Consider the following 27,424-nt stretch of genomic DNA (forward strand, 5'->3'; position numbering starts at 1 on the left):
GCCAACATGTAGAAAGCCCACTGCTTATCTAATTTTTAAAAAGGAGATAAAAGGAGTTCGGGAAGATAAAATGACAGGGCCAACAGCTCATCTCCCCAGATGAGTCATGAAAAACTGCCCAAAATCACATGGACAGAAACCAGAGAAGTGAGCGACAATCTGGCCGTGAAGTACGACGTTACAGCAGCTGCGGCCTGCCCCCCGCAATCAGAGCACCACAGGCGTGAGACACCTGGGTCCAGGCATCGGGATGACGGGTGGGGCAGGACCACGGCGGCCCCGCCGGGACGCAGACTGTGCTCCGAGGGCAACATGTGGACGCCGGGAGGAGAAGGGAAACCAGAAGAACCCAGTGGGTGCGCCAGGCTGAGAGCCAGGCCAGGGCTGGCAGGAGAGGGGGCCGGGGGCCTCCAAACATCTGGGGGTGGAAAGGCATGAATGGTGTTCAAAGTCCAGTGAGCCACCTCTTTGAACCCGTGAGGTAAAAACCACAAAGAGGTGGCCCCTCAGCAGGAAGGCTGAAGGAGCCCCAGGAATCAAAGCTGCCACAGCCCATCCTGGCATCTGAAGACCAGAACAAACCCAGAAGGCAGCAACGGGGTCCCGACGTGCCACATTCCCAACGCGCAGTGGCAGACTGGACCCCACACCCCCGTGGGCTTTAACAAGACAACGTAAGTAACAGGCAAAGATGTTAAAAGTGCTGTAATAAATACGCTCAAATAGTTAAAGGAAGACACAAACAATACTTAAAGCAAAACAAAAAAAAAAAAAAAATGTGAAGAAAGGACAGGAATGAAACTGGTGAAAAACACAGGATCTGAAATGAAGAGCGGGATGTGGTGAACCGCGGCCCAGACCCCACAGACACAAGACCAGCGACGCTGACCCCAGTGGCGGGGAACAGCGGGGATGGGAATGGCCTTGGTGGCCTGACGCACTGTAAACCGCACCCACGACAGAGAGGACGGCGTGGGAAAGAAGAAACAACTCTGGAAGGAGCAATGGCAGGTAAGTGCGCAAGCACGTGGCCAGTGAGCTCACCGACGCCAAAGACGACCACCCCGGGGCACGTCCTAATCACGTTTCTGAAAACCAGCAACCAATAAAATACTTTTAAAACAGCTGGACAATGAAAGACGCATCAAATGGAGGGAAACAAGGGCAATACTGACTCCAGATTCATTGTCAGAAACCACGGAGCCAGGACGGAAGACGGTGGGTGAACCCGTGCACTCAGCACACATTCAGCCCAAGCAGCTTCCAGCCCAACGACACGGAGAATCCCAGCAAACATGAATACGCCACACGCACCAATTCAGAGACAAGACAGAGGGATGGTACAGTAGCTAACACCACACAAGTTAACTTCAGGGCAAAGTTATCGAGGATCAAGACAATATTTCAAAATGGTAAGAGCCAATGACCCAAGAAGTCCCCACATTTAACCCCAGGCTGAGCGTGTGGACCTGGTCCCAGAACACTGAAGGACGCAAAGCAAACCGGGGACGGCACCAGCAGGAAGAATCACCCACAATCCCGACGTGAACTCCTCTCTCAGGAACTGACATAACACGCAGGTAGAACATCGGTACAGACACGGAAGACCCAAACTCCACAAACTGCCAACCCGCGCTTTTTCCCAGGTTCACATGAGACGTTCACCCAGACACACCATCTGCTCCTCAGAACACAAACCCTCCATCCACTTACAACAACCTGAAGCCACATCAGAATTAAACCAGAAATAAATAGTATCTAGAAATACCTGTGTTTCTGAAAATTAAACAACAATCTTCTAAAAGTCCACAGTCCAAAGACAAAATCACAATGAAACGTGGTCTTGAAGAAAAAATGGAAACAATCCGTGGAATGCAACAAACACAAGTACTTATTACAATGATCAAAATTCACATTGAGCAGCAAAAACAGACAAAGAACCTCCAACCACAAACTCGGTATCGTGGTTCCCCAGGCTGGAGGCTTGCGGGTTATCCAAATTTCTCTCTCCTTGGCCTTACGTGAAAGTATGCGATTTAAACACACACTTCCTTACTAGTGTTACACTCACGATGGTAAAGTTAATAGGGAGAGAGCTGGACGATCCCTCACTGTCCCCAGGTGACAGCGCAGGGCCATCCTCGCTCTACCCAGCCCGGGTGCCCACACACAAACATGCAGGTGACTCAGGGACGATGGGAGAACACAGCCTGGAAGGAGAGCGGAGCATCCTGAAGCACCACGGAACATGGCGAGGCCTGGGCTGGAAGGATGAGGAAGGACGTGTACACAGACATGAAGGACTTGCTCAGGGTCTGCTGGGCCTGCTCCAGGCGTCAGCACGCCCTCCCCTCCCACGCGGAGGACACCAGGGCAGGGCAGCTGACTCAGCATCTGGGCTGCCCCATCCCTGCACGCCAGGCAAAGCTCAGGCCCGCAAGTCACCACATGTCCCCATGAAGTTCACTTCCCCAGCTGCAGGAGGACCCTGGCGGAAACCATGTTCTACTGACCACTCAAGAAACAACCCCTCTGTGGCAGGAGTGCCGTCAGACGAGCAGCAAACTGGCTATGAAATGATCCCAGAGCCCCACGGGGATGAAGTGAAAGAACGGGTGTCCGCAAGGAAACCGAGGGAACAGGGAGCAAGAGGCTGCAAAGAGGGAGAAAGCCAAGGGCTCCTGAAAGCCGAACACCACGAAGAGAGAACGCGCCGTTTCTGGTGCCACACGCTAACAAGCAAAAAGCTGAACTCGATGAAGAATCAACAACTCTCCTTCGATCGGTCAGAGACGTGAAGTCACCGGGCAAACGGCCGCTCCCCAACCCGGAGACTGACCTGCAGATGCGGACGAGCACAGCTCAGTGGGCAGAAGTGTCCGCAGGAAGTAGGGCAGGAAAGCCTGAACAGCAACCGCCCAGCGGCTGAGGCCTCAGTGTGGAGAAGGCCAGGACAAAGCCTCCAGCCACCAGTCGTGCTGAGGGGACGCAGGGCAGCCATGCTTTGGCAGGTTTCACCTCCAGGAGCGCTGCCAGGTTCTCAGGGAAGATCAGACAAAAATCCCCTCCTGCTTCCAGTAGAGGGAGGGGAAAAGTACCCTTTTAGAAATACAACAAAGTGTTCAGTTCTCAACAAGGCCTACCCTCAAGAGCTTAACCTCTGGGGTCTGTCTCAGCCCAGCTGGACTGAGGGAAGAGGAATTCAAAGTGCAGGTGCCTGCCGTCCAGTCCCACAGAGGGAGGAGGTCAGCCTGTGGCCCAGACTCAGGAGAGCGCAAGACCGCATCTCAGCCCTACAGGACGTGCACTGCCCCCACACAGCATCGTCACTTCATGGACGGCTCACAGAGCTCCTTCTACCTGGCACATCATGTCGTAGGCAAAAAATTACACAGCACATTAAAAGGCAAACAACATGGTCTGATGAGACAGCAAGTATCCGAACTAGGCTTAGATATATCTGACAGGAGCGGTGGAGTTGTCAGACCAATAAGCTAGGAGCTCTAGTGAAAAAAAGTAGACAACATGTGAGAAAAGAGGAGTAATGTAAACAGAGAGGTGGAAATTATCAGAAAAAATTAAAAAGACACAGCAGAGATCAAAACACCATAAAGGAAATGAAGAATGTGTCTGGGGGACCCATCATGGAGAAAAAGGAATCGTGGAAAGTGCTTGATTAAAACCACAAAAAAGCAGGGAAAAGTGGAAGAGAAAAAAGGAAGAAAGCACAGGGCAAGGAACAGGGAACAGTAAGAAACCGGCCGACATTAATCCAGCAGTCCCCAGAGGCTGCTGAGGAAGAATCTCTGAGCTTCAGGACATGCCAACAGAAACCTCCAAACCTGAAAAGCAAAGAGAAAAAAGACAAAGACGGGAAAAAATCAGAGTATCGAAGGACCATGGGACAACTACAAAGAAGTAACATGTACAACGGGAATGCCAGGAAGCAAAGAAGGAGACAAACAGAACAAGTATCTGAAGCAATAATGACTGACAATTTCCCCAAACGGAAGTTAGACACTAAACCAGAGATCCAGGAAGTTCAGAGAATGCCAAGCAGGATAAACGCCCCCAAACCACATATAAGGACAAAGAAAAACTCCTGACAGAGCCAGAGGAAAAACACCTATGTATAGAGGAACAGAGCAAAAATTACATCCAACGTCTCCTCAGAAAGCATGCACGCGGAGAGCAGACTGAGGTACCTGAAGTGTTGAGAGAAAATTAAAAACCTAGAATTTTGTATTCTGCTGCTATCCTTCAAGAGAGAAGGAGAAGACCTGCTCAAACAAGCAAAAGGTGAGAGAATTTGTTACCAGGAGACCTGCACTATAATAAATGTGAAAAGAAGTTCTTCAGAGAGAAGAAAAATGACATAGCTGAGACGCTCAAATTTACAGAAAGATCATTAGAGATGGAATGAATGAAGATGAAACAAAAACTTCTCTTTTTATTATTCTTAATAGAACTGGTAACACTTTTCAGAGTATTAGCAACAACATATTAGATTATAGCTTACTTGTAAGTGAACTGGATTAGTTCTAAATGTGTCCTGCAAACTCTAGGGTAATCTCTTAAAAAAGTAAAAGAACAAGGGCAATGAATAGAAAATAGTAACAAATACAGCAGATATTAATCCAATAATCACTTTAATATCAATGGTCTAAGTATACCAATTAAAATACCAAGACTGTCACAGTGGAACAAAAAAACAAGACCATACTGTACACTGTCCACAAGAAATCCACTTTAAAAATACATTTAGAACTACAAGTAGAGGGAAGGAAAAAGATATACCATGCTGTAACACTGATCAAAAGAAGCGAGAGTAGCTATATTAATTTCAGAGAGATCCCAGAGCAAGGAAAGTCACCAGGGAAAAAGAAATATATTATGATAAAGCAATCAATCCTAAGAAGACATAACAATCCTTAATGCGTGTATCTAACAAAAGAACATCAAACTAAGGAAGGCAAATCTGTTAGAACTACAAAGAGAAACTGATGAATCCACTATCTCCGTTGGATACTTCAATAACCCGCTATCAGAAATGGACAGATCCAGCAGGCAGAAAAATCAGTGAGGACAGTGAAACCCAACACCACCACTCATCAAATGGATGTAACTGACATCAACAGACCACTTTATCCAACAACAGCAAACCACACATTCTTTTCAAGCTCCCATGAAGCATTCACCAAGACAACATTCTGGACCATAAAACACACCTTAATACATTTAAAAGAACAGAAGTCCTGCAACTGCTCTCAAACCACAATAAAATCAAACTAATTTCAGTAACAGAAAAATAGCTGAAAATCCCCAAATAGTCGGGAGATTAAACCACACACTTCTAAACACACAGTTCAAAGAAGAAACTGCAAGAAAAATTAAAATATGTTTTGAACTAGATAAAAATGAAAATACAATTTAAAAATTTGTGGGATGCAGGGAAAGCAGTGCACAGAAAGAAATTTATAGCACTGGATGCATGTACTAGAAAAGAGGAAAGATCTAAAATAAAAAAATCTAAGCTTCCATCTTAGGAAACTAAAAGACGAAACCATATTAAATGCAAAGTAAGCAAAAGATGTTATAAAGGCTGGGGATCCTGGGTGGCTCGGTAGGTTAAGCATCTGCCTTCAGCTCAGGTCACGATCCGAGAGTCCCAGGATCAAACCCCGCATGGGGCTCCCTGCTCAGGAGAGGGCCTGCTTCTCCCTCTGCCTCTGACCCTCCTCCCCTTGTTCTCTCTCGCTCTCGCTCTCACTCATTCTCTCTCAAATAAATACATAAAATCTTAAAAAAAAAAAAAAAAGATGTCAGTTCTTCTCAAGTTGATCTACAGATTCAGTGCAATCCCAATCCAAATCATAGCAAATTATTTTGTGGATATCAACGAACCGGTTCTAAAGTTTATAGGGAGAAGCAAAAGATTCACAACAGCCAACACAATACTGAAGGAGGAGAACAAAGCTGGAGAACTGACACTACCTGACTTTAAGACATACTACAAAGCCACACTCATCAAGACCCCATGGTACTGGCTAAAGAATGGACAAACAGATCAAATGGAAAACCCTAAAAAGATCAACATATAGTCAGCTGATCTTTGACAAAGGAGCAAAGGCAATACAATGGAGAAAAAATAGTCTTTTTAAATAAGTGGTGCTGGAATAACTAGACATTCACCTGCAAAAAAATGAATTGAGACACAGACCTTACATCCTTCACAAAAAGTAACTCAAAATGGATCACAGACCTAAATGCAGAGTGCAAAACTGTAAAACTCTGAAAAGTTAACATAGGGAAAAAATCCAAATGACCTTGGTTATACTGAGGACTTTTTAAAATAATACAATGGCACAATCTATGAAAGAAGTGAACTGATAAGCTAGATTTCATTAAAATTAAAAACTTCTGCTCTGTGAAAGACACTATCAAGAAAATGAGAATTTGGCGTATGTGCTTGACTGAGGAGCCAATGGGACGAAGCTACCATCTTTGGGATTATGACTGAACACCTCTAAGTCAGAATCCTGCCCACGCAGAACAATACGGCAGCACCAAGGAGCCTCGGTTGGCCTGAGATAAGCACTCCCCCACTGTCCCCACCAGCGGACCACCAAGCTTAGGGACCAGGGTCTGGTGCAGAGAGCACCTCATGCTGGGAAATAGGGCGTGGCTGAAAAGGGGGCCACCCCCTCACCACTCATGCAATGCACATTTGTGGGGAACCTGGTACTAAACCATTCATAGACAACCTGCTTCTGGTTTTGTACGTAGGAGAGCAGCTCCCTCACTGCGATCTATTGAAAGTCAGCCCTCGACACAAGGGTTTGTAATTCAAAAACAAATACATAAATTTTTTAATAAAGGGAAGACAACCAGAAGAAGAAAATACCTGGAAAACATATCTGATGAAGGACTGTTATCCAAAATATATAAAGAATTCTTAAAATTCAACAAGAAAACCACCTGATTAAACATGGGCCAAAGAGCTTAACACCAAAGAACAGATAGAGATGGCAAAAAACATGTATGAAAAAATGTTCTACACATCATGTCATCAGGGAAATGCAAACTAAAAACAATGAGATACCACTACACATCTAATAGAATAGCCAAAATCCAGAACAGTAAGCACGGGAGAGGATATACAGCAACAGGAACTCTCATTCATGGCTGAAGGGAACGCAGACCGGTGCAGCTGCGATGGAAGACAGTTTGGTGGTTTCTTACAAAGCATACTCTTACCATATGATCTAGCAATTATGGTCCTTGGTATTTACCCAAAGAAGCTGGAACCAGTGCCCACAAAAGCCTGCCCATGGATGTCTGTAGCAGCTTTATCTATAACTCCGTAAGCTTGGAAGCAATCAAGATGTCCTTTCGTGGGTGAGTGGATAAACTATGGTACATCCACAAATAGAGTATCATTCAGTACTGAAAAGGAACAAGCTATCAAGTCATGTAAAGACACGGAAGAACCTTAAGTGCACACCGCTAAGTGAAAGAAGCCAATCTGAAAAGGCTACATAGAATTCCAACTCTATGCCATTCCAAGAAAGGCAGAACTATGGATACAGTAAAAGGTCAGTGGCTGCTAGGGGTTACGGGGAGAGAGGAACGAATACCTGAAGACTAGGGGATTTTTAGGAAGTAAAACTACCCTGAATAACAGCAGAATGGTGGATTTGAGTGATTACACATTTGTCAAAACCCACAGAACGTACAACACCAAGAGTGAACCTTAAGACATCTTAACAATGGACTCTGGGCAATCACAACGTGTCCAATGTAGGTGCATCAACTGTAACAAATGTACTATCTGGTGGGGGCTGTTGCTAGTATATGGGAGGCTGAGGGGGAGGGCACCAGGGGTATATGAGAAGCGTACATTCTGCTCACTTTTGCTGTGACTTAAAACCGCTATAAGAAAAATAAAGTTCTGGGGCGCCTGGGTGGCTCAGTTGATTAAGCATCTGCCTTCAGCTCAGGTCTGATCTGAGGGTCCTGGAATCAAGCTCCACATCAGGCTCCACATCGGACTAAGCGGGGAGTCTGCTTCTCCCTCTTACTCTGCTTCTCCCCCCGTTTGTGCTCTCTCTCTCTCAAATGAATAAAGAAAAAAAAAAATCTTTAAGAAAAATAAAGTCCTTTTTTAAAGTCCTTTTTAAAAAAAATAAAGTACTAGACATATTCTTTCACCAACACTGAGCTAGACAACCAGAAAGCAAATACCTGCAAAGTAGAGGTAAAATGACTTTGAACCCAGACTTCCATAACCAGCTAAACTGCCAATTGAGGGTATAGACATTTACCTTCACATATGGGCTCAAAAATTACATCTCCCACAAATATATGGAAGTTACTGGAGGATATTCTTCAGAAAACAAGAGAGAAAAGATTCATAAACACACAGGATCCAAAAAACCACAGACATAAGCTAGGAGCAGAAGTCCAGCATGACTTCTGTGACAGAGGCTGAGGCCCATGTGGATGCAAACAGGCCAGGGACGTAAGGCAAGTCGTCTCACAGAAGCTGGTACCACACAGTGGCAAGTGTAAGAAATAACTCCTATCACAGACAAAGTAACTCTGACTTTAAAAGAGCTCTGGGGCGCCTGGGTGGCTCAGTCGTTCAGCGTCTGCCTTCGGCTCAGGTCATGATCCCAGGGTCCTGGGATCGAGCCCCGCTTCGGGCTCCCTGCTCCGCGGGAAGCCTGCTTCTCCCTCTCCCACTCCCCCTGCTTGTGTTCCCTCTCTTGGTGTGACTCTCTCTGTCAAATAAATAAAATATTTAAAAAAAAAAAAAAAAAGAGCTTCCAGAAGTAGAAGAAAATCAGGGGAGAAAAGAACAGAAAAAGGAAGGCCAAGGAGGTCTTACAGGATGCAATATTCACCTCACATGTGGAACCACACTGAGACTCCTTCCCTGCCCATCTGACGACATACTGCAGCAGCCACACTAACATACTGCCTGCTGGTGAGAGGGCAAGACGGCACAAAGCCCACGAATACCTCACAGAATTAAATATGCATTTAAGATGTGATTCAGGTCTCCTTCTAGAAATCCATCCCAACGCAACACACCGGCAGGACAAAAGCACAAGCCTAGTCACTGCAGTCGTGTCTAATACAGAAGAGCAGAAACAACCTGAATGTCGAAGTAACTGACCTCGGAGCAAATGAGTATGAATACCACTCAGCTGTAAAGAGCGGGAAGGAGGCGCTCCACATCCTGAGGAGAGGTCACCAACAAACACTGTTCAGTGGAAAAGCAGCAGAGGAGCAGGTAGGTGTGTATATATTCACTGCGCCCTGATGTCAGTTTGTCATTGAAAGTGGGTGGCATCACTCATCTGAGGATCAAAGATTTTCCAGTAGAAAACAGAACAAGATCCTTTACTAGGTACTACATCTCTTCGTTGATTGAAATGTGAAAATAGAGCCATAATTTATAAAATAAACTGTTCTATGACTCACAAAAGTTATTTAAACTTTTGTTTATTTAAACTAAACCGAAATGGCTAAGAAAAACTAATTTCCCTCAAACTGTTTTAACAGAAGCTCAGAGACGCATGTTCCAAAGCACTCATGCTTCCTTTTACTCTACCTCGCTTTACTGCGCTTTGCAGATATCACGCTTTTTACAAACTGAAGCACCAAGCAAGTCTATCAGCCTCATTTTTCCAACAGCATTTGCTCACTTCGTGTCTCTGTGTCACATTTTGGTAATTCTCACAATAGTCCAAACGTTTTCACTATTACAATATTTATTACAGTGTTCTGTGACCAGTGCTTGCGACTCACTGAAAGCTCAGATGATGGTGAACATGTTTTAAGAATAAACTGTTTTTTTTAATTAAGGTATGTACATTGTTTTTTAGACATAATGCTACTGGGGGGACTGGCTGGCTCAGCTGGTAGATCATTTAACTCAATCTCAGGGCTGTGAGTTCAAGCCCCACGTCGGGCATGGAGCTTACTTAAAAAAAAAAAAAAAAAAAAAAAAGCAGGAGGGGGACTCCTGGGTGGCTGAGTCGGTCGAGCATCTGAGTCGGTTTCAGCTCAGGTCATGATCTCACGGTGGTGGGATCAAGCCCGGTGTCAGGCTCCACGCTCAGTGGGGAGTCTGCTTGAGATTCTCCCTCTCTCTCTGCCTGTCCCCCTTCCCCCACTCATGCACTCTCTCTCTAAAATGGATAAATTAATCTTTAAAAAAACAGACATAAACTACTGCACACAGTAGAAAGACTGCAACAGAGTGTAAACATAACTCTTATACACACAGGGAAACCAAGAAATTCATCGGACTCATTTCACTGCAGCATTTGCATTATTGTGGTGGTCTAGAACCAAACCTACAACAGCTCCCAGACATGCCTTTTACCAGCTGCTAATTTCAGTGGGCTCAGATTTTCCAAAGATAAAGACCCTGTCTGTTCCAGCACCTCGTTTAGATTAGGAATCCTCACCAATCTCGTGCACACACTCGGTGCCTCCAACCCTACCAACTCACTCACTCTTCCCTGTGAACAGCTCTGCCTCCTGTGAAATCTCCCTGGGAGGCCATCAAGAGCACTCTGTCCCTGCCACTGCGCAAATCTGACAAAAGCCCAGTTTTGTGTGACCAGAAGTGGCCTCTGGTGGGGAGGCTTCAACAGACATAAAACTACAGGACTGTAAGGAGGAATCGCGAATTCTGAGGGTTAATATTCTCCTCCTACAGGTACGGAATCTGAAAATCCACCTTTAGAGAAAACACCCAAAAATACTGACCCTTGGAGGCCTCAATCATTTAACTAAAGTCCACCAGGCGCCACTTACACATGCAGCTTCCAACCAACTCCTCTGTGCATCACTGGGGGATCCACCTCGGATCTCAGGAAATGTGAAGAAAACCTCTCCTCTGTGCCCCTGGAAGATCCACCTCAGATCTCAGGAAATGTAAAGAAAACCTCCAGACAAACTGACTAAAAAGCAAACAGACACAAAAGCACTAACAGGCCAAGCTAATTCAAACAAGTCTTTTTAAAAATACAATTTATAGCCTCAGAAGTATAGGGTACTTGCACCTATGAAATAATATGAAAAAAAGTGAGCTCACAGAAGAAACAAAATGCTCACTTAAGAAGTCTTCTTAAAAGGTTGGAAAATAAAGTCAGTAAACCTCCTAAGAACGAGAAAATGGAAATGAGTAACTGGAGAAGTTTAGGGGGAAAAAAAACAGAAAGACCAGCCTAAGAAGCAGATGTCCCAGCAGTGTGCATTCCAGGGAGAGGAGGAAATGAGCACCAAAGAAGGAACACAGAACTCCCCACGGTGGAAGGACGGACCTACCACTGAGAAAAGCCCAAGCACCGAGTGAAAAAGACCACTCACTGTCATGTTTCCCAGCACAGGAAAAGTCCAGCCCAGAAGTTTTCAGGGGGGAGGGTGAAAGCACTGGACACACACCCAGGTGCAGAAACAGCATCCGACTCCTCCAAACAGCAACACTGGGGTCTCAAAGACAAGGAATGGAGTGATGCCTGGAGAATTCTGAATAAAAAGTTATTTCCAACCTAGAACCTTTTGCTCCACTGAAGACTGAGCAGGAGAAAAGAATGAAGACAATATTGATGCAAGGTTTCAAAAAACCTCATCTAGGTGCACTTTTGGAAACTGTATTAGAGACAATTTCAAACGGGCAGAAAAGTAGAGAATCTTACCGACCATACGTTCCACTTATCACTTTAAAGATTTTTATTTATTTATTTGAGAGAGAGCATGAGTGACAGAGGCAGGGACTGGGGGAGGGATGGGGCAGAGGAGAGGGAGAAGCAGGCCTTCCGCGGAGCAGGGAGCCTGACGAGGGGCTCAATCCCAGGACCCCGGGATCACAACCGGAGCTACAGGTAGACACTTAACCGACTGAGTCACCCAGGCGGCCCTGCACTTGTCACTTTAACCATCAACTCATTCACTGTCTGCTCTAGAAGCTTCTTGACGCTGTACAAGCTTTTCCTAGGCAAGAGTGCACACCGAAATAGGGAGGGCATGGCAACCAGAAACAGGGAGCATCCAGCTACAGACAGGAAACAGGAATTCCAAGGATGACAGAATGGCCGTGGGGCTGCAGGGCGCGGCTCAGGGAACAGGGCCGAAACCGCTAGGAGGGTCCCCCCGGGAACCGCGGACAGATGGGCCGCCTATGGTGCCTGCCGTGTGGCGTATTACACTAACGGGTCTATAAAGCTGTGAGGACTGTTCAAAAGACTTCAAGCTGCAAAGAAATGTAAGCAAATAGACAAAAAATTAAGAAATCACTTAACTCCAGGAAAAACAAATAAATAAAAAAGAAAGTCATCGCACTGCCTTCCTTGGCTCAGCACTGTCAGATTCAAGAGAAATTTGTCTCTTCGTATTATTTACAAATGGTGAAGGTAAACAACAGAAGGGACAGAGTGCCTGCTTTTTGTTGTAATAAGTCTTTGGCACTACTTGACATTTTCAACAATGAATTTTTATTAATTTGATAAAAATAAAATCAAGGTTTTAAAAATATTTGAATTAAATACAGCAAAAATAGTTGCTAAGTCACAGTGTTAGGCACATGCATATGTATTATTACTATTCCCTGTACCTAGCTGTATGATTAAAGTATATCATAAAAAGAGAAAAACTGCAACCTTGGATAAACCAGTAAAAATGGAGGCTAACTCTAGGGGAAAAAACACATGAAAAATGTGCCATATAATAGGACTTGCTGTCTATCATTAGGTGTATATAAATTATTATTTTAGTAACCAATTTAATTCCAACATAGTTATATAAATAAACCTAAGTTATTTTAAATAGAAATGCCTAATATGTGGAACTAGATATATAAAGAGCATGCAAGCATTCAATTTTCAAGTTTTTACTCATCACCCATGCTCTATGTCAAACATAGAACCCAGTACTAGGGACTACCTAGTGATCTATTTACCACTATGGCACTTTTAAGGCAGGGCCTCAAATTCCTCACCCTCCTCCCATCAAGCATAGTACACATTCCCTCCCTTGAACCTGGGCTGGCAACGCAGCACACGTCAGCCCGTGTGAGCCCCAAGGCTCCAGGCTCCGCCAGGAGGGCCTCGCAGCTGTGCCTGTTTCTCTGGAGACACTCACGCTGGGGGGCTGTCATGGTAGTCCAGCTCCCCAGAGGCCCAGGGAGGAGGAGAAAGGTCCCTCAGTTTTCTCTCCAGGCATAGCTGAGCCACTGCACCAATGCTGGAATGCCCACCCAGGCTTCTCCTTGCAGGAGAAAAAGAAACCCCCCCCTTTTGGGTGAATTTTCTTTATTTGTCAATTACATGCATAACTGACAAGAGCCTTGGTGTATGTTAATAGGAAGAATGATTTAAGACAATTTTATAAACCATACTGATCAAGGGATCAGCAATCTTTCCAAAATACAATCTATCAAACAACAGTGGGAAAAAAGTGACTCCGCAGTCTTGTGTTAAAGTATCAAACAATGGGCCAACGAGAACTTACAGAGTACCGCTTTGTCTTTAGCTCTACAGAAATGTTGAGGACGAAGAAAATACAAGATCAGAGTATGGACTGGGATTAACAATCTCTCCCTTAAGAGCAACAGCATCTCTTGGTTTAGATCCTTCGGGCACTTATACCACATGACACATCAGTGTAATCTGCTCACTCACTCTCTTGATGACAAGAACTCAAAATCAATGAAGAAAACAGGAGTGCTGAATTTGGAATGGTGTGCATAAAAAGAAATCTGGAAAATGAATTACTATTCCCAATGACAAACGTGAGAGGTTTCACTGATCAACAAAAAAACGACAGCCGGCGTTGGTGGTATAGTGGTGAGCATAGCTGCCTTCCAACAAAAACACGACAGTCGATTAAAGCATCTGCCTTCGGCTCAGGTCATGATCCCGGGGTCCTGGGATCAAGCCCAGCATCAGGCTCCCTGCTCCGCTGGGAGTCTGCTTCTCTCGCGTGCGCCCCCTCTGCCCCTCCCCACCGCTTGTTCTCTCTCTCTCTCCGAAATAAATATCTTTAAAAAAAAAAAAAAAAAACTTGACAGCAATTTTTGCAATTAACAAAATAAAATTTAAAATATTTTATCGTAAATAGTATGATCAACGATAACAATGTTTTTTTGTAGAACAGCTATAATGTGCCAGGCACCTAGCTGAGGCCCAACCCACAAGCTCATTTATTCCTCCTAATAAGCTCAGCACAGCCCTGTTTAGGTGATAAAAGCCAAGGCTCGAGAAGACGTGTGGTGTGCCTGTGTCTGTGGCCGAGAGGGCCGGGATTCGGTAACACACTCGCAGATGGCTTATGCTTCAGTCTGTCATCCTGGCCCAAAGTAATCTTCTGACAAACCCTAAACAGTGAAATCAGTATTATCTTCACAAAAAAAGGAGCTAAAATAAAAAAGAGATAATCGGTACTTAAAAATCTGAATCCCTGTGGCTCTTATAAAGAATTCCAAATACTATCTCAATAAATGTAAAAAACAGTACTAAATCAAACAGCAACCATTTCTGTAGAACTATTAGTTTTACCAGCATAATTCTCAGATTCATTTATCAAAGAATCTTAAAATGCTATGACAGTCTTTTTTCAACATTTCAATGTATTTCTGAATGGAGAGGAACTTAAGTCCTAAAGAAAATACCACTTACCTATTTCACAGTGTAGCCTGTTAGACTTTCCCTTGGGTTCTGGGGCGGGTAAAGATCATGCAAAGTCTAACCCTCTATTCTAGTTGTATCAGCTGTGTGCCCCAAGAGTAAGAATTAATTTCTATCAAATATTTATTTCATTTCTATCCATTTCATTCCAATGAAGTTCTTTCAAACAAACATACAAACAGCTTTTTTCCTTAGAATCACTATAAATACCCTAAATCTCATACTGCTCTAGTCAAATCACTTTCACTTCTTTCAAAAAGAAATGATAAATCCTTCATTTTTTATAATCCCATTAGGTAGGTTTTTACAATTCACTTGCTAAATTTAATGGACATCTGGAACTTGCCAGAAGATGAAAGACCGCAGAAAAAATATGAACATGGTCCCTGCCTTTCAAAAAAGGAAGCTGTTTTTTCCCACATATGTGTACAGAGTAGAGGAAAGCACACAGCTTTGGGAACAGCAAACCACTAAGAACTATGTGAAAGTATTCCTGGGTTTTAGCAACATTTCACACTTACTAAAAGACACAGGGACCGCACCGCCTACCTGCATCCGCTCTGGACCGCTGGCCAGGTGTCTTCCCGAATGGGGTCTTCATTCATCTGTATTTAAGTGAGCAGCACAGCTGCCGGACTAGGGTGAAAATTGAATACTCTCCGATTTGAAACTTTTCACAGAATCTCAGTGTTCCTGTTAATCCATCATCCAAGTGCCTCTTTTACAAGTTCAGCAAAAACATGTGAAATCATAAGGACTCTGTAAAACAGTGAATAGTTCGTTACTAGAGCATCATCATAAGAACAAAACTACCCGAGTGAGCCACCAACTAACATAAAATTTTAAACACGACATCAGCTATAGAGTGCTTTGCCCAGAAGCAATTAGCCTTATTTCCGCAGACCTGGGCGCCAAGGGCAGCACGACTTCCCGGAGGCCGCGGGGAACACCACACTGCGTCTGCCTCCTCCACGCACCCCGGAACCCATTCTGCCGCCAACATCAGTAAAGGGCAGACGCCGGGGTGTCCATGAAGATGGACCCTGCCATGGCCCGTATCTCCTCAATGGGACACAAAGACCCAGCCCACGGGGGCAGCAGTCCCGGGAAGGAAGGGTACCAGCACGGCTGCAGTGGGGGCAGCACGGGAACCAAGTTCAGGTCAGAACCACGGCTGGGCGCCAGGTCAGCAGGCCAGCAGCCGGGGCAAGAGAAAGGAGCACAGCCAACAAGACTGAGGTGCCCTGTCCGCTCCCAAGCTTCCAGAAACCAGAGGAAAAGATCAGTAAGTCCCACACCCATGCAAAAGTAAGGTCATCTTAGGGAAGCAGTTTATCCTTTCAGCCAAATTTGGTTCCAGTTTCAGTCCACATAGTAATACATATGTAACACACAGTCTCATAAAACACGAAAATGTCTGCTGCAAATCCCACTGAACCCAGGACTGCTCCAGGCCGGGCATATTCAGTCTTCATGCAACCACCGCCTGTGTTCACAGCAGTGCTGATTAATTTTCTTGAGACAAAAATGTAACAAAATAGAATGATTAAAAAGCATAATTAGTTGGGGAGAGAAGAAGCCATTTAACCAATAAAAATTCTTAACTATATAAAACTTTTTATTATTCAAGGAAGACAGACTTAAAAATGACCAGATCTTAAGAATTCATGCATTCAGTAAGTATCCAGGGTGCCCCCCGTTTGGGGCTCAGGAAAGAGGAGGACAGTGCAAGCCTCAGCCAGGGGCAGCACCTCTTCTGGACGCGGCTCTTCCCCTGCGAGGTTCTAGTACTCTGTGGCCTCACTGTCCAAGACCTGAGGAGCCCAGGCCGAGGCTGCCTGACACGTGGTTGCCACCCATCTCCCGAGTCCACCCACAGCCACTGGAGCCTCGCTCCCCGACCCTGTTCAGCACCAGCCATGCCACCTCCCTCAGCAACTCATCCACACGACTCCCCTGCCCTGCGGGGCCCTGCCTTCCAGAAGGCAGAATGCCGCTGGGTCCCCCCCCAACACACACACACACAGCTCCCCACCCTGCTGCCCACACAGCCACACAGCCACAGTGTGGCCTGACATCTTGGTCTCCGGCCGCCTGAGGACCCCGTGCCCACCCTCCTCCTCTGCACCACCATTCTCACCACGTTCTCGGCAACAATGCCTCTGCAACTTGACCCTCAGGTCTCTGACACCCTCCTTTCAAGCCACCTGCTCCCCACCCCCACCTCTGAACTCCAGGGTCACACCCTGCACCTTCTCATCGGCACGGACTACCACACGTCCAGAACCCTCATTCCAAGCACCTCAACTCAAACCGCCTCCGACCGTCCCCCTTCCCTTACCCGGCCACTCTCACCCCACACTTTCCTGCTGCAACCATTACCTCTCTCTGTGGCCTCACCCCTGTGGCACTGTCCGTGGTCTTCCTCGGGGACTAAACTGCCCTCCTAACTGCTCTGACTCTTCGGACATCAACCACAACAGTACTCCCCTGCTGTCCTCCATTTTCTTACCCTTCTTGTCCTGTCACCTTGGTGGCAAAACCCTGACCCAACTCCCTGCCTACGGTGCCCACAGCTTATGCCATTAGGCATAGCCAACCAGTTTTTCACCTCCCGCCTCAAGGGAACATGCAACAGCAGTCCGCGCCATGGGCAGGCAGGCTGCCATCCGCCAGGACAGCCCCGCACAAGAGAGGACAGCTCACCCTCGCGCCGCCTGAGCCTGATGGCGCCCTCCACACTCCCCTGCCTTCCCACCAGAGCATTCTCGGCAGCGCTCGACAAACGAGGCACCATCTCCCAACTGGAGAACATCCCCCGACTCCTGGTGCTCTACACAAAGCCGCCTCCAAGACTGAGGAATAGTCTAATCTGCACACGAGTATCAATGTACCCTAGCCTAGTGAACTAAACTGGTTCTGTAACATGAGAAACCCAGCTTCCGGAGGTCCTGAAGTGTGCGGCCTTTTCCCGGTGATGCTTCCTACTGCACACCACGTCACCGCGGGTGGCCGGGATGAACCTGTCAGGCCTGTTCTACTTTTAAACAGTGCAAGGCACAGGTTGGAGGAAGAGCTGCAGTGAGAGACTGAATAATCTAAGAATGCAAAATGTGAGATCAAAGTCCTTCCCCATTTCTGAGATGCAGTTAATATTCCAACTGCCTAATCTTACCAATGCCTATGAGTCCAGAGACAAAGGGGGAGCCCGAGCAAGTGGCAAACACGACCCAGTGCTGACTAATGCACCGCTGGCTTTGCTCTGCCATGTGATGCTTCGAAAAACTTCCCCAGAACAAATCTCACTCTTTTGACTGGAAAGAGAAAAACTTAACTTGTTCAAAAAACACTTTTTAAACATACTTTTACCTTAAGTTACTCTATTAAATGGTTAATTTAGTCAACAAGACAAAGTGAAGATAAATTTTTCTTAAAAAACTGTAAATGTTGACACTGTAAAATCGCATTATTTCTAGGAGAGTGGGAATTACTAAAGTTTGTTCAAGTATTACAGAAAATGCTGTCATGGGCCATAGAAAGGCAGTCCTACGTTTGCAGAGGCCCGAAGGCCGCGGCCATCACGAGGGCAACGGCGTCACAGAGCCACAGAGCCACAGAGCCACAGCGCCACGCGGCTTTCGGCTGCAGGGCCACAAAAACCAGCCCCTCTCACGTGAGCCAGGCACTCCTCATGGCCCCCGGGGATGCCATCGCTCATATAGCATTGTCAGAAAGGTTTCCCCAAGCCTCTGCACTTCATCCCCAGTTTACAGTGAGCACAGGTGACCCGAGAGCCACACACAAGTGTCTACAAGGCAAACAGGCACCACTCCCCCAACGTCCACATACAGCTCCAGCCTGAGACTAACAGAGCCCTGAGTGCGGGCGGGGTCTGGAGGAGAAAGCCGTTCAAGACACCGCAGACCAGCGGAGAAATTCAAGGACACTGTGGCATTACCACTGGCCTCTCACACACACTTGTGACGCTGGGGTGGCACACCCAAATATGGTCACTCTCAGGAAACACATACAGAGATTTCTAGAAGCAGACAGCCATGAGGTCTGCAAGTGAATTTCAAATGGTTCAGGAAAGAAAATGAGATACACATACGCACAATAAAATGAAAACTGCAAACTACGAAATCTTGAATCTAAGTGAGGGGCGTACTAATGCTCTTTGAACTCATATTTCAATTTGAAGCTTTTCACAATAAAAAGTTGGAGAAGAAAAGATCCTGGATTTTCCTCTGCTAAATCCACCTTTACTAAACACGGCCAGGCTTGCAATTTTGCTAAACAATCTTTATAATGTGTCATTAATTTAGTGTTCAAACTCAAAATTCTCCCTCCATAATAATCTTAAAGGGGATGAGACTCTCACAAACGGTTTCACAGAAAAGCAATGTCCCAAGGCGCACTCTGTGCGTCACACACCACTGCCTGCGCCTCTGCTCAGACACCTCACGGCCACCAGGAGGGACATACAGGGACCAGGCTGCAGCACAGGCAGACCGCAAGGGCACTGCCGAGGGAATTTCCTATGTCAACAGTAAACACGTAGACTGTTCCCATAAAGGAAGAGGGCGCCACAAAATTCAATGCCACTATATGCTATTTCCAGAAAGCGTAAGAAATGAGCGCTTCCACATTTCAGATACAAACAGAAATTACATATCAAAGTATTTGCGGCCAGCTGTTATCATCAAACAGTGCTATTTATAAAAAGGAAATAAATCTCCAAAACTGTTTAAGCAAAGATGTTAAGTCCCAAAGAGGTCTCCACACCTGGACCACTACCAGAAAAGTACAGGGGAGTGCTAACGGCCAAAATACGTCCAGTGTGGGCTGAAGTCTGGGTTGCTAGTAAGCTGTCTGAAAGCTGCTGTCACAGATGGTCCAACACGGGTGGGAGGAACCCGTACGACCACAAACACTTACGTGAGAAATGATGTACAGCCAAAGTCTGAACAGGGCTAAATACTAAGTAACATTCTTAGTTACAATATTGTAGTTATAAGGAAAAATACCCCTATTATAAGAAGTATCATGCCCTCTGCAGTTTACTGCAAGCTTTCAAATGGCTCAACAAAAAAACAGCGCAGCAAAATATCAGTGAATGGATCTCAACGTAAGGTATACGATATAACTCAGCTACAGTTTCAACTTTTCTGTGTGTAGAAAATTTCATTTAAAAAGTCTCAGGAAGGGGCACCTGGGTGGCTCAGTGGGTTGAGCGTCCAACTCGGTTTCAGCTCAGGTCATGATCTCAGGGTTGAGTCAAGTCCCCGTCGGGCTCCACTCTGGGTGTGGCGCCTGCTTGGGATTCTCTCCCCCCCCCCCCCCCCACTGTCCCTACCCACCTGTGCATGTGCACATGCACACTCTCTCTAAAATGAATAAATAAAATCTCATTAAAAAAGAAGTCTGGGGGCACCTGAGTGGCTTGGTTGTTAAGCGTCTGCCTTCGGCTCAGGTCATGATCCCAGGGTCTTGGGACTGAGCCCCACATCGGGCTCCCTGCTCGGCGGGGAGCCTGCTTCTCCCTCTCCCACTCCCCCTGCTTGTGTTCCTGCTCTTGCTGTCTCTCTCTGTGAAATAAATAAAATCTTTAAAAAAAAAAAGAAGTCTAGGGAGGGCGCCTGGGTGACTCAGTCGGTTAAGGGTCTGCCTTCAGCTCAGGTCATGATCCCAGGGTCCGGGGATGGAGCCCCACATCGGGCTCCCTGCTCAGCAGGGAGCCTGCTTCTCCCTCTGCCTGCCGCTTCCCCTGCTTGTGCTCACGCTCTCTCTGTCAAATAAGTAAATAAAATCGTTTAAAAAATTAATTAAAAAATAAAAAATTTTTAAAGAAAAGCAAAATATTTGTAATTCCTAAATCTAGATGGGGAACATACAAATGTTCAACTGCCTATTTCAACTCTTCTATATGCTTGGAATTTTTCACAATAAAAAGTCAAGAGAGAAAAAGAATCAATGGTTTCACTTTGTAAATCTAGAAAGAAACCCACTGGAGTACAACTGAGAACCTTCCTAGGTTTACTGGAAATTTACTTCCTAGAATTTACTAGAAAGTCCAGTGGAGGGGCACCTGGGTGGCTCAGTCAGCTGGGCAGCTGGCTCTTGATTTCAGCTCAGGTCAAGAGATCAAGCCTCACACTGGGCACTCAGCACAGTCCGCTTGAGGATTCTCTCTCCCCCTCTGCCCCTTCCCCCTGCTCGCTGGAGCTCTCTCTCCCTAAAATAAATAAATAGATTAATAAATGAATCTTTAAAAAAAAGAAAGGAAAGAAAGTCCAACGGATGTCACCTCGAGAGAACATCAAAGAGGCCTCTAGTGCAGGCTGTCCCCTTTGGCTCAAACCTCAAAATTAAAATGAAGGGCTCAATATGAATGAAGTGTTGTTGATAACCCAGGGTTTGGCTAAAATACCAAGTGGACATCTAAAGGCCTCCAGAACCCCAAACTCTCAGATACCAATATAAGCAAAAACCCTACACATCTGAATACCACGTTCTAATACAGGAGCTCTCAAGCACGGACAAAATGCACAGGTGCCGCGAATCTGGATGAGGGAAGCGTGTCTTCATTTTCCTAACCTTCACATCTAAAAACAGCACCTCCCTCCACCATGAATGTATGCAACAAACCACAACACTACTAGCACCTTCCTCAGGAGGAAGCAGTCTTTCCATCCCTTTCCATCTGCATGTATTGTAGATCTCAGTCACTTTTAAGCTCATCAACACTTTTAAATGATGTCACGTGGCCCGCCACACACCAGACCCAACCAGAGCAGACCAGCTGTTGGGTCGGCAGTCCCTCCAACTGTGAAAACAGAACTGGGGATGCTGTAAGACAAAGAGCTGGGCCAGCCCTGGTCCAAATTCCAGGGAAAGTCCCTCTAAATCCTTGGAGGAATCTCTGTGATTCATGGTGGCCCCTAGATGTTTTGTGCTAACAAGATGTCTCAAAATGGGGTTGGTCACACAAGACCAATCATGGCACTGGAGGACTAAGGCTCTAAATCCCATGATGGCAGCCCAACTGCTTAATCGTCAATTCAAGCTGACAGCCAATGATCCATCAACCATGCTTACATAATGGAATCCCAATAAAACTCTGGACACAAGCTGAAGTGGGCTCCCTGGTCGGCAACGCTCCAACTCCACGTACAGCTACACAGCCACATGCAAGGTAAGCAACACTCCTGACCGAAGAAGAGCACTACAAGCTTCCCATTCAGACGCTCACAGACCTCGCCGTATGTGTTTGTTCCTCTTACAGCTGGTCCTGATTTGGATTCTTTTCTGAAAGTAGACACACACCTTCAGTTCCCCCAGACCATTGGAAGTTAAAAGAATTTTTTGTTTCCCAGTGCATAAAAATGCTGTTAATACTATACTGTAGTCCATTAAATGAAAAACAGCATTAAGTCTAAAAAACAATACCTTAATTTGAGAAGTTTATTGCTAGAAACTAATTACCATCTGAGCTTTCAGCAAATCATAATCACTGATCAGATCTATAACAAATAATGCAAAAATTTGCAATACTGCAAGAATCACCAAAATATGATGCAGAGACACAAAGCAAGCAAATACTATTGGAAAAATGGCGCTGCGTGCTTGACAGAGTTGCCACAAACCCTCCATTTGTAAAGAACAGTATCTGCAGAGCAAAATGATGTGAAGCTTAGTAAGATGAGGGGTGCCTGCATAGTGAATTCCTGAATTCCCTGAATTCTGCAAGATGTTCTAGTAAATCATCAAATCTGAGAGGGCCGTGGGAACCCCCAAACTTGGGGCTGGGGTCTGCCATGAGGACAGCTGTGCGGAGGACAGCGCCGCAGCCTCTGACGTCCGACCTCATCCAGGAAGTTGGTGCTGTAAGCGCACACAGGTCTACATGGCTCTCTGGTGTTCCTTCTCACTGATGATCTGTTGACCAGTACATGAAGGAAGAAAAATCAAACACCACCTCATTTATTTTTTGATGAGCATCAAAGCCATAATTTAAGTATCTTAAAATATAAAGATTTAATGACGCATATATTAATATCAAGTTGCACTTAACATAATAAAGAAGCCAACGTACCGTTAAATTTTTCATAGTTTTACAACCACTTAAATATAATTGATTTCTATTGTGATCCCTTCTACTTAACTTACTGTATTCAGAAGCACTACAAGAAACATTACAATAGGTTTCAGCAGACTGCCAAGAGGACCACAGCACAACCACCTGCGTAAACCACCAGCAACAAGCAACTCTGGAACCTTCCAAGGCCACCTGCAGCACCACATAAAGAATGGACAACTCCCGGCAGGGAGGGACTCATCACTGAGAACACCCCCCTGAAAGCTAGAAAATCAAAATGAAATCTAGACACCCCAACAAGAACTATCAGGAACCAGGGTTTCTTACAGAAATAGCTACTTTCAGGTCAGGTGCAGGACACACAGGAGGAGGGGTGTCAAAGAGACACCATTTTCTTAAGTTCTGTACATGACTGAAAACTTCCATGACAAGATCTTGAACACACACTTAGAAGTCATCGAAGGACGTGATGGTAGCACTCACAGGGGCAGGATCTAGGGAGGTAAAGCCCACGTCCCAAACAGCTCGGATCACTGAGAGCAAGGGGCGGCTGAAAGGCTGACAGCTCTGCAATGAGCCGAGGACCAGAACCCCAGGACGATTGGGGACCATCACAGCGAGGAGGGGGCTGTGAACCCAGGCTGCTGTACTCCTAACACGGAGCTGAGGGGAGCCCAGACTGCCCACTCACCCAGCTGCCTGGCAGAAGCAAGCGTAAATCTTCCCTAGGAATACCATCCCGGACTCCAGAGTATTTCAAACAATTTTTAAAATGTAATCTACATGTGCACACATACAAACTGGCCCGCAAGGAGACAAAAACTGACAGAAACAACAAATAAGAATGAAAAAAGCAGACCCACAGAGTTGCTAGGTATTTGGAGTCATAAAATCATACCTGAAAGTATGCTGGGGGAAGAAAGATACGAAAATATAATTATTAAATGAAAAAGAAAACAGCTGTCAGCATCATGCTCCAAAAAGTAAGACCTAACAGAGAAACAGGTAGAAAACTTTTGTTAAAATCAAGGACAGGTGGCAAAGAGCCTTGAGGTTTCCCTGAGCAGACAGAAACAGTTTAGTCATGCAGGCAAAGCTTGATTTAACTTATTTTGCAAGACTGACTGGAACAGGGTCATCCCTCGCTTGTGCCTCTGAACATCACAAGCAAAACTTGAACTGCGTCCCAAAGTTGGTATGAGGTAACTACTGACCAATTCCTTATCACTTAAGAACGTTCTAGCATCATGACCAGTCCCTGGGAAGAACACACAGTCACCAATTCTCCCCATAGGAGCTGCTTTATGACCATGCACCCCCGAGCCTCACTCCATGCTCTGGTTCGAGTGCTCCCAATTTGCAAACTGTTGTCTGAGTGTGTGCATGATAAACTTCTGCTAACTGCTACTTCAGTGACCCGCTGGTCTTACTTTGGCTATTTTGAGCCTCTGACATCTCATGGTGTCAGAAGCGGAGTGCAAACAAGACTCCCCATGACTTTAAGGCCAGTGAGCACACAGGTGCTGGTGCCCTCAGAGCCCACTGAGCTCCCCGCTTTCTCCTCGACCCTGCAATTTTAAGGTAAGTCTCTCTGGGTTCTGAGCTCCTCAACCTTCTAGTGCACACTTGCTTTCTGTCCCTACTTTGCTTTCTGGTTTCTATTTCCCTTTGCTGAAACTTTTCAGTAAGTCACCCATCCTGTTCCAAGGGGGGAAACACATGATTCCCAGTGATTTGGAACAGCTGTTAGAAACGAAGGCCCTCGTAGTTAAGGTGTTTAAGGACAGCCAAAGGCGAATAGGTTTCACCTGGTCCTTGGACCAGGCTCTTGTGCCTTTCTCTAAAAACAGGTAAACTTTTGGATAACCTGGAACTGTAATGGCCACTGCGGGGAACCTTTCTTTAGCCGAGTCCACCTTAAAGGGCACGGGAAAAGAGGATCCCAAACCTCTCGGAGACAACAATGGAATGCTTTGTTTGATCGGTATGCAGAACACTCTAAAACACAAAAATGACTTCAAAAATAGTTCTAAAGGATCCTTACAGCATGCAAATAAAAAAATCTTTAGTAAAATCTTTGGCCACCTGGGCAAGCAACCTTAACTTAGTCCATCTGCCAAAACACAATTTGGATCCAACTATTCTTTTGAGTTTTATATCTGAGACATGACTAAAATTTTTTGAAACAGAAGCTGTAAGACCCCTGTGTCTATCTGTAGGTTTACGATGCCTACATATATGTTGTAGATATGATACATTTTTATCTCTGAATAGTATTGCCAGAATTAATTTTAAAGGCTCTATTTAATTGGCTTAAAAAAATTAGGCATTTATATAAATTAGGTATACTCTCACATAGTACTAACCCAAACATTCTTCAAATTCATTTGAACTGGGATAACCTCTGATAAATAAAAGCAAGTTTAAGTTTCTTGGTTTAACAAAAACAGAAATGTCTTCAGAGTTACTAATATTGAACGTAATGCAAACAGGAAACTCTCCTACCCAGGTTTACTGATCAAGTAAATTCAGTGTCTCTAGGTTACAGAATATATCAACAAGAAAACAGTTAAGATGATAATTATTTAATGTCTAGTCCAAGCCTAATTGTTAGAAACAGGCAATTTAAATAAACATAAATAAGAACAAAGTTTCTACTGTTAAACTAATGGATGTTCACTGAATATTTAAATCATTTCCACATTAGACAAACATTAAATGCTAAACCTGTTTATCTAATTCTGACTTTTTAATTTTTATAGAGACAAAAAATATTTGGCTCTGTTAATAAACATCTTTTATACCAAACTGAAAAAAAATTTTAAGATTTTATTTATTTATTTGACAGAGCGAGAGCAAGAGAGAAAGCACAAAACAAGGGGAGGGGCAGAGGGAGAAGCGGACTCTCCACAGAGCAGGGAGCCCCATGTGGGGCTCAATCCCAGGACCCTGGGATCACGACTGAGCCCAGGGCAGATGCTTAACCAAAGGAGCCACCCAAACACCCCGAAAAAGAATTTAATATGAGGCAGAATACACTAGAAATTTTGGAATGTATGTATCAGTTTGCTAATCTACTAGAGAATGCTAACATATGACGGACTGCTCACAACGCCCACCTCCTGGTTTTCCCTGGATAGCAAAGTTAAGAACTGTTAAAAGTTGGAAAAGGGACTGAAAGTGAAAAGTGCACCAGAGAAAACATGAGAACACTTAAAGTAATGGAACAAATTAACTCTGCACACACCGTGTGCAGACAAGGCAGCAGGCACACCCTGCAAGGCGGGGCAGCAGCGGGGCTCCCTAGAGCTTCCTCCTACTGTGGAGTAATTTACTGTAACTTCCTGTTTCTCAAACTGTGGGTATAGACCCTTAGGGAGTTGTGATAAACATTTACTTAAATAGGAAATATAGAGGCACCTGGGTCCCCCAGTCAGTTACCATTCAACTCTTGGTTTTGGCTCAGGTGGTGACCTCGAGGTCCTGGGGTCAGGTCCCAGGTTGGGTTCTGCGCTCACTGTGGAGTCTGCCTGAGATTCTCTCTCCCTCTCTCTCCCCCTCCCCACTCTCACACTGCTCTCTCTCTCTTTCTCTAAATAAAATCTTTTAAAAAATAAATAGGAAATATACACATTATTTGTAGCTACCTATATACATAAGTGGATAATATGTATATTCAATTTACCTATAACTTCTAAATGAATTTATTATGAATTTACCTGTGGATAACTAAAAGAATTTCAAAAAGCGCCAAGAGTGCATGCATGGCATACAATGAAAATAGGAAATACATGTCAGTTTATTAAGCTTCTACTTTAGTCACTTATATGGTTATAAATATATTCGTATAGTACGTACTGGGCCAAAATATACATTGTATTTTTTGCTGTGGAATGGTCCCACATGTCTGAAAGCCACTGCTTCGATACCACAGTATCCTGAGCAACAAAAGGGTCTATGCAGCCAGCTGGAAAGACCAAGACGAGAACCACCACTCTTTCCGTCCTGCACACACACAGTGATAGTCCCCCAAGACGAGGCTGCAAACACTCTCTGATAGGCTCACATGTTCTTGCCTTATGTTTTCAGGTTTACAGCCAGGAAACAATCTATATTTAAAAGAACTTCTAATTTCTTATAACTACAATTCACCCTTGAACAACACTGGGACTGGGACTGCCAGCGTCGTCAAAAATCCACGTATAACTTTTGACTCCCCAAAATCTTCGCTATTGTTAACTGGAAGCCTTGCCGATCACCAAAACAGTCGGTTAACCCATTCTGTATTCATATGCTGTATTCTTACAATAAAGTAAGCTAGAGAAAACGTCATTAAGAAAAGCATAAGAAAAGGTATTTTTACAGTTCTGTCCTGTATTATTTACTGAAAAACACCTGCCCGTGAGGGGACCTGTGCAGTTCAGTCCTTGTTCAAGGGCCAACTGAACTTGCAAGGCTGTTGAGTTCTGGGGGCAGCTCCCCAGTATTCACAGCTCTGCTATCAGTTTAGAGGCTGCTGACCCACCTTTCAAATCTTGATTCTCCCTCTCAGCAATAATGAGGGATCTGCAGCCCCCACCTGTCCTATCACTGCCATTCCAGCACAACAAGGTCAGGAGACCCT

At 45.1% G+C, this 27,424-nt stretch overlaps 1 protein-coding gene across 9 annotated transcripts in view; it reads right to left on the minus strand.

The window, feature by feature from the left end:
- Positions 1–27,424, minus strand: part of SPIN1 (spindlin 1) — a 77,214-nt gene that overhangs the window by 23,117 nt on the left and 26,673 nt on the right. For all 9 annotated transcript variants that reach the window (XM_027614515.2, XM_027614513.2, XM_027614518.2 and 6 more), the window contains one exon: positions 15,252–15,461. In XM_027614515.2, the coding sequence (XP_027470316.1) occupies positions 15,252–15,303 (52 nt within the window). In that variant the 5' untranslated portion in view covers positions 15,304–15,461. The remainder of the gene's footprint in view (positions 1–15,251; positions 15,462–27,424) is intronic.

This window comes from Zalophus californianus, chromosome 13, assembly GCF_009762305.2.
Source record: "Zalophus californianus isolate mZalCal1 chromosome 13, mZalCal1.pri.v2, whole genome shotgun sequence".
In the NCBI taxonomy this organism is placed as follows: Eukaryota; Metazoa; Chordata; class Mammalia; order Carnivora; family Otariidae; genus Zalophus; species Zalophus californianus.